Raw genomic sequence first — 17,653 nt, 5'->3', positions numbered from 1 at the left:
ATACGGGATTAGAGCTAAATGTGTGTGCTCAGTCTGTTGTAGGGCAGAGCAGATGGTCTCGATGTATTCTGCATGAATTGTGTAATGCATACTTTAAAACTGTTATGAAATAGACCTAGATTGCACAATGACAAATAATATATGCGTAACTCTGTTTAAGTGGGGATGCTCGGTGGTTTCCAGACCTTGTGAAAAAGGAAGTTTACAGAGATGGCTGGGGGGAAAGATTTGCTGATACTTTCAACGTGCTTTCTAAACATTAGATATCAGTGACATTAATTTAAAGTAGCTTTCATCTGTATTTTTGCTACTATGTGTGAAGTGACTGTGAAATGGGCACAGATGAACCTGCAGAGAAGTGGCTGGCTGAAGAGTTAGATATTTTAGTCAGGAGTGCCATTAAATGATAATGACAAGTCAGTTATGTGTACTGCTTGTATTCAGTTGTAGGTTTAAAGACAATTTTGACTACGTTGAGGTCAAGAGTGCGCATTGATCGAACAGTCTCACCTCAAGGGCCATTAAGTAGCTGTCACAGAGTTTTCCTCTGCACTACATGATCTTTATCTGTAGGTGGAGTTTGCCACGATGGATACTCTGAAAAAAAACTTTTTTACCAGCATGATGATAAGTCCTTAAAGCCAACAGAAAAATGGAAATAAGTCTGTCTATTGATGAAGATGATGTGGTATAAGTGAAAGCTCCTGAGCTACTAAGTGTGGTTCTTATTGTATTCGTCCGCTGTCTTGGGGTCAAGAGTGAACTTCAGCTGCTTAACAGCCACTCACTTTGGTGATGTCACCGAGGTCAAGATTAAAGTCATCGTTTTGCCTTAAAAGCAACCAGAAAAAACAGAAATATGAACATCTCCATCTGTTGACAAAGAACATCAAATGACCAAAAGCTCCGGAGGAGCTACTAAATGCACTTCACGGTGAGATTATTCTGTCAGCAGTAGTAATGTCGGTACACTATGAGATAATACAGTGCAAAAGTAGGTTTTCATTGAGGACATTACATATGATCTGCTCTCCAGGCCTCAGTGCGGTCTGCAGCGGTGTAAGTCTCTTTAGAGAGGATTTGCTGTTGACATCGCTTTTAACTCAGCTAAACGGATACTGGAAACTGAGATGCGAGTACGAACATAGGCAGATTCTGGGAAAACGGCCTGCTGTGAGTGCAGCTGATGTGGTAACCGCTTATCAGCCTCATTCTGAGGTGAGTTTATATAAAATCAACGTAAGATTAAGGTCAGGAGGGGACAACCCACCTCGTCTTATCATCCAGGGGATTAGTGACACAGCTTGAACCACTGACTTCAGATTTTCAATGCACCGTTGTGCCACGATGACATGATGTAAGCAGAAGCAGTTATATAAGGCCTGGAACAGCGGGGGGCCCTTCAGACAGAAAGATGAATTCATCTTCTGGAGCCCAGAGACACATCTTACAGGTGAAAACCGTTTGTAGCGCCCCTAGTGGTCAAATATCAGCACTAACACAGGGACTTTCCAGACTGTCTTGATGTGTGAAATCTAAATGCTTTTGAGCTGTCATCTTGTTTCATTGGAATGACAACGCCCAAAATAGATAGCAGCCACTCAGGATTAGAGATGTGGTGGCCCAGGAGAGCAAAAAAACATAACAGGATACACAATTAGTAAATACAACATTTTGGAAAAAACAATAAATGTTTGGTTTTTTTGACCACTTATTCTACACATGTATGCTGGTGATACACAGTCCTGCCACTGGTTCCACATTATTCTGTGGGACCACGGTGGTCATGGTAACCCGCAAATTTAATCAGTAATCAACAGTGTTAACAATTTAAAATATCATTTAAAAGTTTGGCAATATTTTGGAAGGGAATCTGTTCAACACACATGTGACTCGAGTCAGCGTTTTAATGGGTTGAAATGAAAGAGATGACTTGAGACATGATGACTGGAATGACTCGTCTCTGTTTTTTTTATGTTTACGGTTCAGTTTTTAGGTTGTTTTCATTTGTCTTGCTGTCAGTATCTCACTGTGTAAAAGTTGTGGGAAAGGAATATCTTTTGATTGCGCTTTTATAAAGTTATTTGGTTTTTGTTTGATTACTTTTACATCAATGATTATTATACAAATTCAACGCATTTTTAGACTTTATAAGAGGGCAGATAAATCCGCCAATAATATCATTATTACACAGGTACTAATACCTTGGCTTTTCTCTTTACAAAGACTGAATACTGCAGGCGAGACTGCAGGTTCAGTGGCGGTTCTAGACCAGTTTTCATAGGGGGGCCAGGTCGGGGCCGGCTTTTTTGTTAGGGGGCACATACAACCCGGAAAAAAGGATAAATCCCTCATTCAGACAAAGCAGTGTTTACAATTTCAACAATTTTGATTGGGTAGTAAACTGCTGAGACACTTTAGTTCTGCCTTTCCCTTCAGAATAAAATCATTGCAAGAAATCTGTCATTGTATTATTGATGCAGACTCCCTGTCAGGGGGGCCACAGGGGGGTCCAGACTCAGAGTTACGGGGGCACTGGCCCCTGTTGGCCCCCCCCTAGAACCGCCCCTGTGCAGGTTCTTGAAGGGAAAAAAGTGACTTGACATGCCCAAGATTCAAACAAATGAGATTCATGTCTGTATGAAAATAAAGCAATTTGGTCAGTAACAATGAAACATGTACATAACTTTTGTTTATTTAGAAACAAAAGCTGCATGGCCCCTTTAATGTGTTTTCTGTAATGTTGTGTTTCCTATTTTTTGATATACATTTCATTCAGCTGTGTTTGTTTTGGCACCTCCGGGCCTCTGTACTGCAGCTTTACGCTCTGGCCACAGACTGAATGGCTTCTCTCCTTCAGGAGGACACAACAAAGGTTTTGAAACGGGTTGCTGCTGTATTAGGGAGGCCGATATAACACGGCTGAGTCTGTCCTGGCCCGGTCACTGAAAATAGATCTCATAGATCAACTGACTTGGGAGGTGGCAGTCTCTGGCGAGAAGCCAGCGGTGAGCTGTAATGTGCTGTGAGCTGAGCTGGTTGGAGATTATCGCCTGAGTCAGCAGTCGGCTGAAACAGCTTCCTTACAACTACTGTTCCTGAACGCAAGACACACTTTCATTTCCTCAATTCAGCCTCTTCATCACTGCTCTACTTTCAACTTTTTCTCACGTTTTATCAACCTTAATTTGGCTCCCACGTTGTTCTGCTTGTATAGCTGTAGTTATTTAAAACAGTCCCATGTTTCCTCAGTTTTATGGCTTGCCCTTATTCCTGTGTTGTTCACTCTGCATGTTTTCTGTAGGTCAACACCGACAGTTGCTTGTTAAACACCAAACTAACTTTTGGGGTCGGGTTTAATTGAGCCCCGTGGCAAGAAAACATGTGACAGCTACACAGATTCATACACACCCTTAAACCAAAACCATTAAAAGGGGAAAAAAAGCATAAAACACCCATTTAGATAACAAGTTTTATTATTTTTCCCGAAGACAAAAATTTCCAGAGTATACAAGTGTGGATTGTCATCAAATGCTTGCTAACTAGTCACCAAGAACAAAAAATAAATCCCTAAACTATCACAGTAAACATTTGAGAAATATACATACATAAAAATATACCTCTGAGAAAATTCATATATTGACATTTCCTAACAGCTTACAGTCAGGGCTCAATCAGTAGCAACGAAGACTCATATGATCTGAACACATGCAGAAGAAAAAAGGCGCCCACCCCATCCCAACACCAACATGGAACAGACTACTATCACGTCTCTCTGAGGTGTTACAGGTAGTATGGCTGGCATGGGGAATGTAGGTTAATATTGCTTTACATACCAGGTTTAAATTTGGAAAAGCAAGGTGATTTGAATCAACAGCATGTTTACAGACAGAATGGATTCTTTGGCGTTTTTTGTTCAAAGTACTAAGAACCAGAAAACTGATAAAAAAAATAAAAAAAACCTACACAGGATTCCTCCTGCGTTTTTACTCTAATTGCATAATCACCCGAAGTGCTCCTGCTCTACCCCAACAATGAGATCATCTTACATATCATGGGTCTGAATCTGAAAGGGGCACATTCCTCAATAAGACTCGCGAGTAAAAAATTGTAACATTGCACGCTCCTCTTTAGGCACAAAAAGCCTCGTTTCCATCGAGCTTTCAACTGGTTTGGGAATAGCGATACTGATGACTCTGAACGAAGCTTCACCGGTCACAGTTTCTACCTCTCATGTATCACCATTATTCAAGTCACAGGTTTAACAAAACTCAACACTGGTTTGAAAACATTTCCAGAACCATCTGGCTGAAAAAAAAAATATACTCTGTTTGCCACTGAATGTTTCCAATTTGCACTTCTTTTTCCTGATCTGGATAATGATAGAAGCCAGAATTTACATTACGAGCAATTAAAAAAGTTAGTTATCAGTTATATTTGTCAGCATTGTACTCAATATTATTTCTGTCTTTTCAGGCAATTTGGATATAAATTTGAGCATTTAAAAAAACAAAAACGATTTTATAAACAACTTCAGAACGAAGATAAAAGTTGTTAATAAACCTTTGTTTATGTTACAATCGCCAGTTTATTGTTTATTTCTAACAAATGCTTAGCTTGACTTGAATTTAACACAAGTACATGAGGAGCACAAACTGGGGCTAAAGCTTCACTAGATTTAATCATCGTGTGTACATTTTAATGTAAAGTAACAGTGAAGGGGAGTTTCTTTAAAAACCATCTCACAACAATTACTCAGCTTATGATCTCTTAAAAAAAAAAAAAAAAAAACAACCCAAAAAACAAAACAACAACTTCAAGTGTTTCCTTCTTTGTGACGTGCAAAGTGAAACAACAGTGAGGCTGCCGTCCTCTCCAGCTCATCAATAACTCACACCGTCAGCTTGACAGGCTGATTACTGCAGTGAGAAGCTGGAGGAGAAAAGGTGCATGTCTCATTGAGCTGGCAGCCACCCTGTTGTGACTGTCAACATACAGGCTGCTTCTTAACCTTGACACGTCCGCACAGACCAACAGGGTTTCCACATTTGTGAGGTGATTGTTTTGGGTGTATAAGAGCAAAAAAAACAAACGTGTGATGTGCTGGAATGATGCCTTAACATATATCAGGAAGAAGTGTAAAGAAGTGTTTACATGTGCTTTAATGTTAAAAGCAACACATCAGGCTTTAACCCATCTAAAATCAAAAAGCAAATCAACATTTTATTGACCATACCAAACCCATAATTCCCTCTTTATTCTTTAGCCCTACAAACATCGCTTGCATGGTATACAGCACATGGAGACAGACCAAGGTCTCTTTCCTTGCAAAAGGTTGAAGCTGTCAGAGGAGAGATATGCTGAATTTTAATGTAAAACACCACCTTCTCCTGAATGTCAACAGTTGTTTGTCTTGTTGATGGCAGCACAAACAATGTGGCCAACAGAGGAACCACTAAGTAGACAATTTCTTCTTTTTTTTTTTTAATCCCACGATGCATGTGATGTATTATTTCAAGCTATGCCGCTCCCTGTAGTTATCCTTGGGGAAGGGAAAGGGGGGAGGCGGGGGAGTCTGCATCACATGGAAATCCTACCGCTCCCCTTAAATCACAAGTCCATAAAAAAGTGACACCTCCCAGTCAGCGATGAAGGATTTCAGAGGGGGAGGAAGGGTCTGTGTCAGAGCTAGAGTTGATTTCTTGAGGAAGAAGATGGGTAGAAGTCGTGGGGGAGGAAGGGAGGGGAAGGAGGGGAGTAAGGGTGGGTGAGAGAATGTCAGGAGATGTGTGACAGTCACTCCTCGTCTGAGCTGCTGTTGTCCAGAGAGTAAACCATGAAGGCCAGATCAGGCCGGGCCGGTACCATGGGGTTACCTGGCTTCACCATCTCAAAGCCCATGTAGTGGAACGTCTTGATGATGGACACTGGGGAGAAAACAAGAAGACAGTCAGAGGTGATGTCATATCAAGTCTCAGGCTACATGCACATCATTTCTGTTTTGAAACACATACACATACAAGTAGCATGGACACCAGGTGTCAGGAGTCTACACTACTCCAGGACCTGAGACTTTTGGAAACATTGCTGACACCTGTTTAGTTTGAAAACATACATACTGACACATTTATCAGTAAAGGTTCACTGAATGTTAATTAGTACTTTCCATTTAAATCAAAATTCTGTTGGGGAATCAGCACTACAATAGCACAATATTAGGTCCCTAAAAAAGGAAGAGGTTAACAGTTTGAATATATGATTATTTATTATCTTTCCAAGTGTGAGATCAACATAAAATCTCAACTCGACAACCCTGATGGTGGTCACCTAGAGGAGGGGGGGTTCGGTGGTTGTTACACTTGGGAGACTTGCATATCTTGATTACTCAAATTCTCTCAGATTTCTGTACTTTCATCATGGAAAAAATATAGATAAACCTTCTAAAAGTCAAAAAAGGATTCTATAACAACAGCTGGCAGCACTGAACTGTCCATAGTGTAGTCAAATTAAAAACGGTACAACTGTCTGAACAGAACCCATTACAGAACCTGTGCTTACTGACTGTATCTGGCAACCCTCTCTGCAGCTGGATAAACTGTTAGACAAGAATGAATGCCTGAATGTATTGTTGTGTTTCTGAACATTCGAGAGAGCCTTTTTTTGCCACAGGCAGCCAGAACAAGTTAATCCAGTCATGTACACACACCACATCAAGTATAAAAAAATCTTTACCATCGACTCAGTTAAAGCCTCATATGTTCAAATCAATATAAAAACAGGTTGCAAGAAGCAAAAAGGGTATTTAAAAATAACAGGAGCACTTACATCGATCCTCTCTGTTTTTATGGAACCACAGGAACACATAGTTAACTTTGAGCTTCTCTTCCGCAAACTCGAGCAGAGCAGTTAGCCTGAGGATGACATGAACAGACAGAGAGAGAAAGACAGTGAACGAGGGGAGAGGTGATGACGCACATAAAGATTTTATTATTTTTTTCCCTCTTTACATAAGCGCTGCAACTTTACATAATAATGCAGTGGCAGTGGCAGCTGCAAAGTTAGCTGCTCAAAACCGACTGGCACTGTGCCCTCAGCAGGCAAGGTTACTCTGTCCAGGCATCGATTACAGCAAAACACAAAGAAGGGCAATGAAACAGAAATGTATTATTACCCGTTTTAATTTAGGGCACACACTGAAAACCCTAAAAACATGATCAACAGCCTCTTGTGCACAAGTTAGACCCATACGGTGTGCAGACTTCCACTAAATTGCTTCTTTAGAGAGGACTTGACAGGGATAGTTCTACAACACAATTAATTTTGAACACTGTTGTGAAACAGTCTCTCAACCTAAGCTACAATTTATTTCTGTGACACATGCATTAAAGCCAAAGCGAAATGAGGTAATTTAATAACATCAAATACTCCACATAAAAATCCCATTAATGTGTGGCTCAGAAAAACTGTCAGTTATAGTGAGACTTATGGCGGTTCCTATGGATTCCAACATTTATTTCACTTCCTCGTCGCTACCTGGAAGGAGCGTATTTAGCAATGTCTTGGCGAAACAAGAGCCACTTTTCAAACCTACAGAAGATGAGAATTTAATCTCAAACCAGAGTATTCATTTAAGAAGGTGTCCTGTAGAGAGCCTTTATGTGTTTCAAGTAAAAGGATCTCAACACATTCTTACCCCTCCTTGCTCCCCTCAGCCAGCGGCCCTGCAGCGATCTCTAGGAAGAGGCTGTCTTCTGATAGAGCCGTATCCCAGAAGGCGGCGCGGCGCTCACTCAGCTGGTAGTGGAAGCGGAGAAAAGAGGGGTTCCCACTCACTGGAGCAGCCTGTGTTACTGTTAACTTCTCATCCTGGATTAATACAGAGAAAAAAAAACTGTTTTAGTCATTATTGGTTATGGTTCAAAATGTTCTGTAAAGACGATATTTTAAAGTTGAGATATCAGTACACTTAACAGGTCACTTCACTGGGAATGCATGTTTATAAAGTCACATAGTAGAAAAGATTAAATTACTAAAATTACAAGTTTAGTATTTTTTCTTTTTCTAAACTGATCACAACTCAACATGCGGACATTTTCCTGTTCGACATCTTCAGAAAATAGATCCAAATTCAATTTCTGGTTTAAATAGACTGTTAAAATAAGTGAAAGTGGGTTAAAAACGGTTCAGCGTTGACATTTAAATCAGAGATCTACACCACCAGTTATGGCATCTGAGAGCTGTGTTGAAGTGAAATGAGGAAGTGGTTGTAGTCATATGGGTATCTTAAGAAAGCAGTCCTGTACTATAACCGATATGGTTAGACAAACTGCTCCTACCTTCATTAACTCACTGAGCTTTTGGTTTTCTTGGTTTGCCAGTTAAGTGATTTTGCGCTGACAGAACCTGAGGGCTTAGCACAAGTCCTCAGCACAAGTCCTCTGTCAAAAGCAGTACAACTATGTACAACGTATATGCATCGCATTTTTGTTGGTACATTATTCTATTTCCTGTGGCAGTTCAGTTATCTGGGTCATGGGATTGTTGCAAAATGTCTGCAATTATTGGATCCATTGTTGCCATGTAAGCCAAGCACTGTATGAAAGTGTCATTGATGTAACTGTTGAGTAATGATATGTATATACTGAATCAGACTTGTAAATCAAGTTAAATCGTGTTTTATAACTTCCATGTTTAACAGTAAATAAAAGTCTGTGTGAATGCAAGCAAGAGTTTGTGTTCAGAGTGGTGACCAAACGTCACAGGGCTTTCTGCCAACTGAGGACAGATGAGGATGTAATATGACATTTGTGACTGATCTGTCTGATCCTAAATCTCTAATCCTCGAGTCGGTCACATGTCTAGGGTACAACTTGACAAGCATGCACACAGACACATCAGAGAGGACACAGCAGTTTGTGTGTAGGTGTTTATGAAAATGTTAATTTAAGTGACATGTGGATAAACTCATTGCTTTACATTATTAAATTTGAGCCATCTGAGAGGAAATTATCTAAGAGAATTTAATTGTGCATTAAATTCAATGCAGGTGCGTATGACAAGTTGGGGACAGATTAAAAGGTTTTTAAGCTTTAAAAAAGGCGACTTTCCAGACTGAAAGTACAACTCATTAGGAAGGTGTTCCTGTGTTTAGAGCTCTGAGTCAGAGTGGTCCCTGAGGGATGAAGCACTTTACACAGTTATTTCCTAAAGTGATTACACAGAAGAAGAACAAAACGTGCCCACACTGAAACTATATAATCCATAAAAAGCCTTTACAAAACTAATCTGGGGCAAAGACTTATCCAACTCGCTTTAAATAACGTCAGAGTTCAAATGAAAATATGTCACATTTTAAGTCATTATTTAAGTCTTTATCATTGCAGTTCAGGTGACATTTATAGGCCGATTTTAGACATTTGTAACATCAGTTCACATATGAAGATGTGTCCAGGAGGCTTGAATTACAGCTCTGTGTTGTTTTGTAAAGTCAAGGACTGTCACCTTGTGTAGTAGCACGCCGAGAGAGTGATCCCTCACAGTCCCTCGCCCACCCGGGATCTTCAGTTGTGGGTGAGGGGCATCAGGAGCACCACAGAGGCCCTGGAGACTGAGGGAGGGAGCAGGGCAGCCGAGATCCAGCTAACCAGGAACTGCAAGGAGAAAGACCAATCAGTTAGTGTTTCAATTAATTGTCTTTTGTCCTGTACCTACTCTCATTTCCTTACACACACACACACACACACACACACATACACACACACACACACACACAAACATCCCAATCTTTGACTCTGTTGCTTTCCAACTAGAAATTCACAATTTATATCAGCTTTAGATCTGTAACGGGAGGCAAATCAGCAATTAATAGTAAAAATAAATTAAATTTTCTCACTGCTGTTCTCAAAAGGAAACAGGCCTCCTGAGGTCCATGTTTACAGTGACAAGCATGAATGAAGACCTGCACTCACTGGCACACACAACTACCAGCTGTAAGCTTGCCAAAGTCAACTGTATGGTCACTGTTGTTGTTGGCTGCGTACAAAAGTTATGTCTGAGTTAAAGGTACCAAGATGCGTGATGACTAATTCTGCTCTGCTACTGATGCAAAACCCTCAGCATGTTGCTTCACACACACAGCATCCTATTTTAACTTCATAAGGACAATCCTGTAATTAGCAAATCTAAAGCACCTGTGGCAACATGCCCCACTGCTGGACAGCCCGAGGGATTTAACATGAATATACAGCCTGCTCATCTGTTGAATCCTTTCTGTAATTAGCCGGTTTCCAATGGCTGATCCCGACATCTATTCAAACTTAATGGTACAAACTCCTCCTGCTTGACTTTACTCCTTTAAGTAATATGGTAGTGTGCCTCAAAATGTTTTCTGTTAAAATGTGGTAAATACCAGATATCCGAAAACCTGTCTCAGACTGAATTATCTACCAGACAAGTTTATAATCAAAAGAAAAAAGGCCTCAAACCTCAAACATAGATTTCTGCATCCGGGACATCAGTTCAAAACATAATACGTAATCAATGAATAAATCCAACAAGTATGTGATGTAGACAAGCTCTGCAAATTATTAGATTACTTCAAGAAAAGTTTCAGTCTATTGCCGCGACTGAAAATCCATCACAGCTACGTTGTTTATGACGGTGCTACCACGCAGACAAATTTAAAGCTATGATTTATAACGGCTTTCAAAGAGTTCCTGACGGATTGTGCATGCGGTGGAAGGCATGTATCATAAACAAGCACATGATCTGTAAACACCTCTGCAAATAACTCGGGAGGCTTTCTGGAACACACATCTTCAGTCGTTTTCAGTTACATCTCATACCAGACATAATGGCAGCCGGCCGACACCGCCAGATGGGCGAGGACAGGACATGACATGAGGCCTGGGGATTCAGATTTTGTCAAATTCTCGCCTGAGCAGACACACCCTGCAAAGTCCGCAACTGTATTAAAAGCAGACTCATTACACATTATTATGCAGGGTTGTTCCTGCATATTAATTTTGCCGCCACCACATACAATGGTCAATGTCAGCAAAAACTGACACAATATAATCATTCTACATCCTCATCACAGTTCGTTTACATGCAATGACTGCAGTTCCACACTTGTCAACCTCTAGTGTAGCTTTTCGACATACATACAAGTTTATATAAGCCTAAACTATTGAATGCATATTGATGCATTTTACAAATGTCCTCTTTATAGCTGATGAAATTTGTCCTGGAATACAGGTAGTCTTCCCAAACTTTCCATTTCAAAAGCCCAACTTGATGTTTAGAGTCACCTGTAATTGGAAGACCAGCACAAGCAAATAGTATGGTGCTGAAGGGAGTGGGCTTTGCCATTAGAAGCTGTAAGCCTGTGTATTTAAAAAAGGCTATGCATGAATAAATCAAAATAATGCAATGATCTTAATCAAAAGTTCTGCAAGACTGTCTAAACGTCCCTAAAGTCATATTTTTAACATTCAAAGTAAATGTAACAACAAAAACATACTAATGATTATTAAATGACTACATTAAATGTTGTAGGTCTATATTGTGTACCTCTGTAGTCAGCCCATATCTTGCTGTGTGAAATATGTGAAATTGTGCTTAATTGGCATGAATTTAAAATGTTGTGAAAATGACCAATCAAAAAATATTCGCTGCAGCCCAAGGCCACCGCACATGACAACACCACCACCACCACCCTCCTCCAGGGACAAACCCTGTTATGTTTGAAACTGTGCTAGGTGGTCCAACCGGTTTGTAAGTGAATATCAGTTCATGAGAGCATGTGCTACAGAAAAACAACAGCTACATCCATCTGTGTGGGAGGAGGAGCTGTGCCAGTTTCCCTGCAGACCAGACAGGTAACCTGGGCGACCTGATCTGCATAAAATGAGCGATGGAAAACAAAGCTCATCATGCCTGGCCTGTTCACTTCACACCAACAGCTGCACCAACACTTCCTTGTTTCTTAACGATGCAGAGACGACACATGAACTGAAGAATTCACGCGTAGAGAACTCTTTCCTGCTCTCCTTGACCATTTTTCTTTTTTTAATGCATATTTTTTGTTACCATGTGGCTTCTTGTCATTTTTCTCTCCTTTATCCTTTTATCCAGTTAAAGTAGTAGAGCTGCAATGATTAGTTGACAAATACATTAGCCACGTGAAAGAAAGATAATCAGCAGTATTTTGATAATTTATTAAGTGTTCTTTAAATTCAGGTTGTCAAAAGTGAGAATTTGCTGCTTCCCTTGGTCTAAGGTGGTTGTAAATTAAACATTTGGGGGTTTGGCCTCGTTAGGTAGCTAGTTTTTCATAATATGAATAATAAAGAAAATCTGCAGATTAAAAAATGACAATAACTGTTAGTTGCAGCCCTGAAAAGTGGCAACCACACTAGAGAAATACGCAATTTCAGGTTAAATTAAGTAAATTGCAGTAGTGTAAACAAAAATGTACTTGTATTGTACACATTGCAGCAGAAAGGCTCTGTCTGTGTCACAATAGCATGACACTTTTTTGTTACAGATGCATGAACATGTGATATATAAGCAGAGCTAAAGCATGTAAGCTAATGCAATTACTTTAATACACTTTTGGGCAGTTTATTTTTAACAACACATCAAATTGTATTTGGTCATCATTGATTTTGTGTGTAAAATATTACTCTATAGTAATGGAATACATATCACAAAATTAAATGTGCTTAATAACTAAAACTGAAGCATGAAAATTTGCAGTCGCAGCACCCAGGTGCAACTTAAAAATCTGAATCTACCAGGATTTCCTTTAAAAACAGTGTAGTCTGGAGTGAGATGCCAATTGGCAGCACAACACTAAAACAGTCTAAACAGCCAAGACTCTCTCTTCATTTATTTCAGAGAAACAAAACTGAAACAGACTGTATCAGGCTGTACTGGGGACAGCAGGTACGACACAAATGTAGGAGGAGATCAGCAAGCTTGCCAAGATGTCAATACCTGCCTCTCTTTTTCCATCTTCCCTTTCAGCGACAGACAGAAGAGACTGTCCCTGATGCAAATGCCAGCTTGTTTTGAAAGGTAACACTTTCGTCCTCTGACATTTCAGCCACACTCTGAGCAGCCCTCCCCGCCCTCCTGCCCCCAAGATGCCTCTCCAGCTGGGGCAACCTTTAGCCCTGCGAAAGGTCATTAGGTCACCTTAAAAACAGAATATAGGCTACAGAAGGTCAACTTGACAAAACTCTGACATGAAGGCCAAGCACACAGTCCTGGGCTGTGTTAGTATGCCGGTGAGGATTTAATCATCTGTGTGTTGCAGAGGGATTCAAAAGATGCCAAGTGCGTCATCGTCCCGATTCTCCCAGCAGAGCTGAGGGCATGTGTGTGTCCTCACTGCCAATATGCTCTTCCTGAGCTGCAAGTTGTTTTGAGAACTGATTCAGGTGAATTGTTTCAGGGGATGAACAGCCCGGGCTGGCCTGCCGCTGTAGTTTGACCCACAGCCAAGAAACACACGACTCAACCAAAACAGGAAGTGCTGTGGTAGGTTCTCCAAAAAGTCTGAAACACACATACCAAATTCTCACACTTTAAATTACCAGCTAGTAATGGAAAAAGACTCAACTTAACCCCAGACTGTCAACATAAACAAGCTTATTATTGGCCCCCAAAATAAACATGTGGTGAGAATGATTTAGGCTGGAGACAAAACTTTATGCAGGAAAGTAAACAGGAGAGTCCTCAGACCTCCTCCGACCCCCGGAAGTTTGGCAGAGCAGCGTGTCGGAAAAGATGTCGAGACAGAAACAGGAAAGGGACACATGCTCTGAAGCTTGAGCGTGGATAGACGTGTCCCTGTCAAAACCCGTTGGCCTGATCCCCGGAGACAAAGTCGAGTAAATAGCTGCTCAGACACACAGAAGACAACACAACCAAATCAGTCTGAATAAGAACAGTTCAGGATATTCAGAGGAGCCAATCATTAAAGAAAATAACTAATCGACTCAGCAATGTTTATGGAAAATGTAGTTCAAGTGATACATGGACAAGGCCAAGATCATCTCAAGATTATAGTTTATCACAGCTGCTTTCATGGACACGTTTACAGATAAGAGATAAATGCCAAAGACAAAGACGAAACAAAAACAAAATCACCATGACATAGTTTGCCAACCACAGAGCACAAAAGAGTTGTAAAATGTCCCGTTAATTAACTCACGATTAAAAAGACATAAGACTAAATTTAACTTTGAACTAAATGTAAGCACTGCCTGCTCACCATGTTCACAATCTGTTTGCTTGATAGCATGCTAACATTTGTCAATCAGTGCTAAGCTCAAACGGCAATGGCGGGGAGCGTCGCTAGTATTGCAGGTATTATTATCGCAAGTCGTAAACCAAAGTATGAAACCAATTAAATTAGGGCTTCTGCTGATGATCAGTGTTATTAGTGATTAATCAATAGGTTGTTTGGTCTTGTAAGATTGTGAAAAAAGTAAATCAGTGTTTCCAAGTCCAAGATGACATCCTAAAATGTCTTAGTTTATCCAAACCCCAAAAGCCATTCAGAGTTTTGTCACAGAGGAGTAAAGAAACCACAAAAATCTTTCTCAGCAGTAGCTTTGTCAGGACAGGAACAGGTAAGTAAGTATGACAGTAAATGATCAACCACACTGAGGAACGCCCTCTGACAGCCAAGTGACATAATGAAACACATAATTTACCATCATATTGACACAACACTTGAGCCTTCATGGCTGTTGCTTGTTATGAAAACACAAGCTTTGGCAGGAACCAACTTCAACCTGTTCACCTCACAGCAAAGATGATGTGTGTCATGAAATAAAGCATCTGTGGTGGCGTGGCCGTTGCATCATATCGAGTGCCAGACTGCATTTCAGTGGAAGTGTGTTTTGGCTGACATATAGTTATCGGAAATGTTTACTTCCAAACACATTAGCCCCAAGGAGTATTGGTCAAATGACAATGAAAAACATCTTGGCTCTAAGAATTCTCCAGTGGTATGTGTTGATTAAAGCCCGTCAGCAACTCACTTGTATGTGCATGCAACTCCAGAGGTTTTTGATCGCAGCCTCGCCTGCAGTATACAATACCTGACAACTCCAGATGTCAGCTTAAAACTGGTTGGCACACTTAATGTCTTGGTTGCCTAATGGAAAATTTTACAGCCGTCTGACCTAGGCTCTCGCAGCACTGAAGAGATCAGTCTGCCGAGCACTCAAAGGGGCACTTATTTACACTCAGGTAGATCAGGTTAGATAATCCAGCTGTTTCTGACTCAATGCATCCCCGTTCTCCTTACACACAAACGCACACAAGCACACATACACACACACATTCCATTGATGCTTGAGAAGTGAACCAGAGGATGGGGAGGGGTGTTACACAACACCCTGATGTAGGCCAGTTGATGCCTTAAGCTGACAGGGCCATAACAGTCAGAGAGCTAATATAGTCACTGCTCTAGCCAACAGCATCAATGGACATCTCGTTCCCCTTCTCTCTCATTCGGATCATACAGAGGTAAACAACAAGGCTTACACCTTTGATTTTGCAAAGACAACAAAACGCTCCAGCAACAAATCATCCACATAAATTGCTCCTATTTATGTTTGGATTATCTCAGTTTCACTTTCAAGTTAAGAAAGTAACAAATAATATAATAGCGATGCACGTTATGGATATTTATTGGTAACTTATAATTGTGTGTTTTTCATGGCTGATACCAATAATATAACTAGTTATTTGATTTTTTTGTATTTTGAAAATGTATTAAAAAATAATCAATAATTTCCTAACCTGTTATGCACACTTGAAGTTAAGAAGATTTGAGATCTAGTGAACAAAGTTGGATTATTTAATCTCCTATAGCTCCAAAAACTCATCGACCTGGACAATAGCTGACAGACAATTCAGCATCATATCATCAGCTTTATCTAGTAGCAGTAACTGCACCGATATCAAATAAGTAGATGATATAAATTACACGATATCTGCCCGATATATATTGTGCATCACTATGACAAAATAAGATATAACACTACCACAGCAGCTCAAAACTTTCCAATATGATAAAAACATAAACAAAACCAGTCAATGCTTGCTGGAACAAGAAATGTTTGACATTTTTGCATGATAAATGACTTAAACAATTAATTTCAAACAAGAGATTATCAAAAAAAATAATTGCAGTTTCTTAATTGGGCCTTTAATTAGTTAATTTGTTAACTATTAGTTTCTTTATTGCTGAAAGTATTTTGATAAATTAACAAAAAGTATGGAGTTTCTAGTATATATACAGATCTGCAGCTTCTGTGTTTGTAAATTACATAAAAGTCTTTGAGTTTTAAACAGTTGCTTAATACAGGCAATGTGAAGAAGCTACTCTGAGCTCTGTAGCCATGTGACAGACAATTAAACAGTCAAAATAATTGATAGTGAACATAATGGACATAACTGTAGGTTGCTTCGTTTCTTACTGTGTCTGAAAAACAAGAAACAACTTGGAAAAGATCCTAAATCTACATTATGCGCTGTAATGGGTATTTAAATCTTCACAGTGTGACCTTCAATGGCCTTTCAGCTCCTCACACACGCACCTCTAAATTCAGTGATAGCTCGTGACATGTAAAGGCTCTTCTTTTTTTTTGGTGTTACGTTACACACACACACACACACACACACACACACACAGAGAGAGAAAAAGATTCATTTGTGTCACTGTTAGCTTAACTCCTGTCTGAACCCATCCACAGCATCTAACGCTGTGCTGTACGAACAAACAGTCTGATTTTTTTATTTATTTATTTTTTTGTTACCTCTCACGGTTGTTTTTCGGCAATTTTTGCAAGCTACTTGAAGAAGGTTGCGACTATTTTAACCAAGCAACCCTCTCAAAGTTAACTCGCACTAAATCAAACAGACAGGCTGACTTCCACAAAAACCGTCGACGTCTTTTTATTTTTTCTAACGTTTATTAGCATCCTCTTACCTTTCCTCGGTGTTCAGCATGATAGTTTCGAGGAAACACGGGTCTTTAGATCCTTTTTCACAACTAAAATGATTGCTATTGGATAAAAACTCCACTGAAAAGTTCACCATCCGTAAATAAAGACGAAACCTCGATGCAGCAAAAGTCTCTAGCGCGACTGTTCGTGAGAGAGATGTGTTTGTGTTGTTCTCGTCGGCTTACAGCAGAGACTGCGGTCTGCAGCGGCACGATGGGTATTTATAGGCGCAGCACGGCATCATGGGTAATCCATACCAGGAAGTGACAGGAAGCACCCAAAGTAAACAAGCTTGCTAGAAGCAGTTAAAACTCACTTATGTAATGACAACAATGACAGCAGCATTTAAAAGAAAAACAAGCAATACTAATACTAATAATAACAGAAATAAAATAAAATATAGCAATATCATGTATAATATAGGAATAAGAATGATAAGAACAGCAGTCAAGTGTTAATATTAATACAAATCTATATAAATTATAGTAAAAAGAATTTGAGGCTTTGATAAAAACAAAATGAAATAAGTATACAAATTTAAACCATACATATCTTAAGACGCTACATAACAGCCAGACTGAATAAATACTTTTTTTAGTTTGCATTTAACAGAGTCAACATTT

General features: G+C 39.8%; 1 protein-coding gene across 1 annotated transcript; it reads right to left on the bottom strand.

Annotated features, from left to right (window-relative positions):
- Positions 1–3,458: 3,458 nt before the first annotated feature.
- Positions 3,459–17,242, bottom strand: oaz2a (ornithine decarboxylase antizyme 2a). The gene is given in 6 exon segments (XM_030426760.1): positions 3,459–5,927; positions 6,826–6,911; positions 7,694–7,866; positions 9,502–9,582; positions 9,584–9,650; positions 17,015–17,242. Coding segments are annotated over 6 exon segments (648 nt in total). The 5' UTR covers positions 17,125–17,242; the 3' UTR covers positions 3,459–5,796.
- Positions 17,243–17,653: the final 411 nt, after the last annotated feature.

This window comes from Sparus aurata, chromosome 8 (genome assembly GCF_900880675.1).
Source record: "Sparus aurata chromosome 8, fSpaAur1.1, whole genome shotgun sequence".
NCBI lineage: Eukaryota > Metazoa > Chordata > Actinopteri > Spariformes > Sparidae > Sparus > Sparus aurata.
The sequence above is the reverse complement of the archived record's forward strand: the minus strand, read 5'-3'. Positions and strand labels throughout refer to the sequence as shown.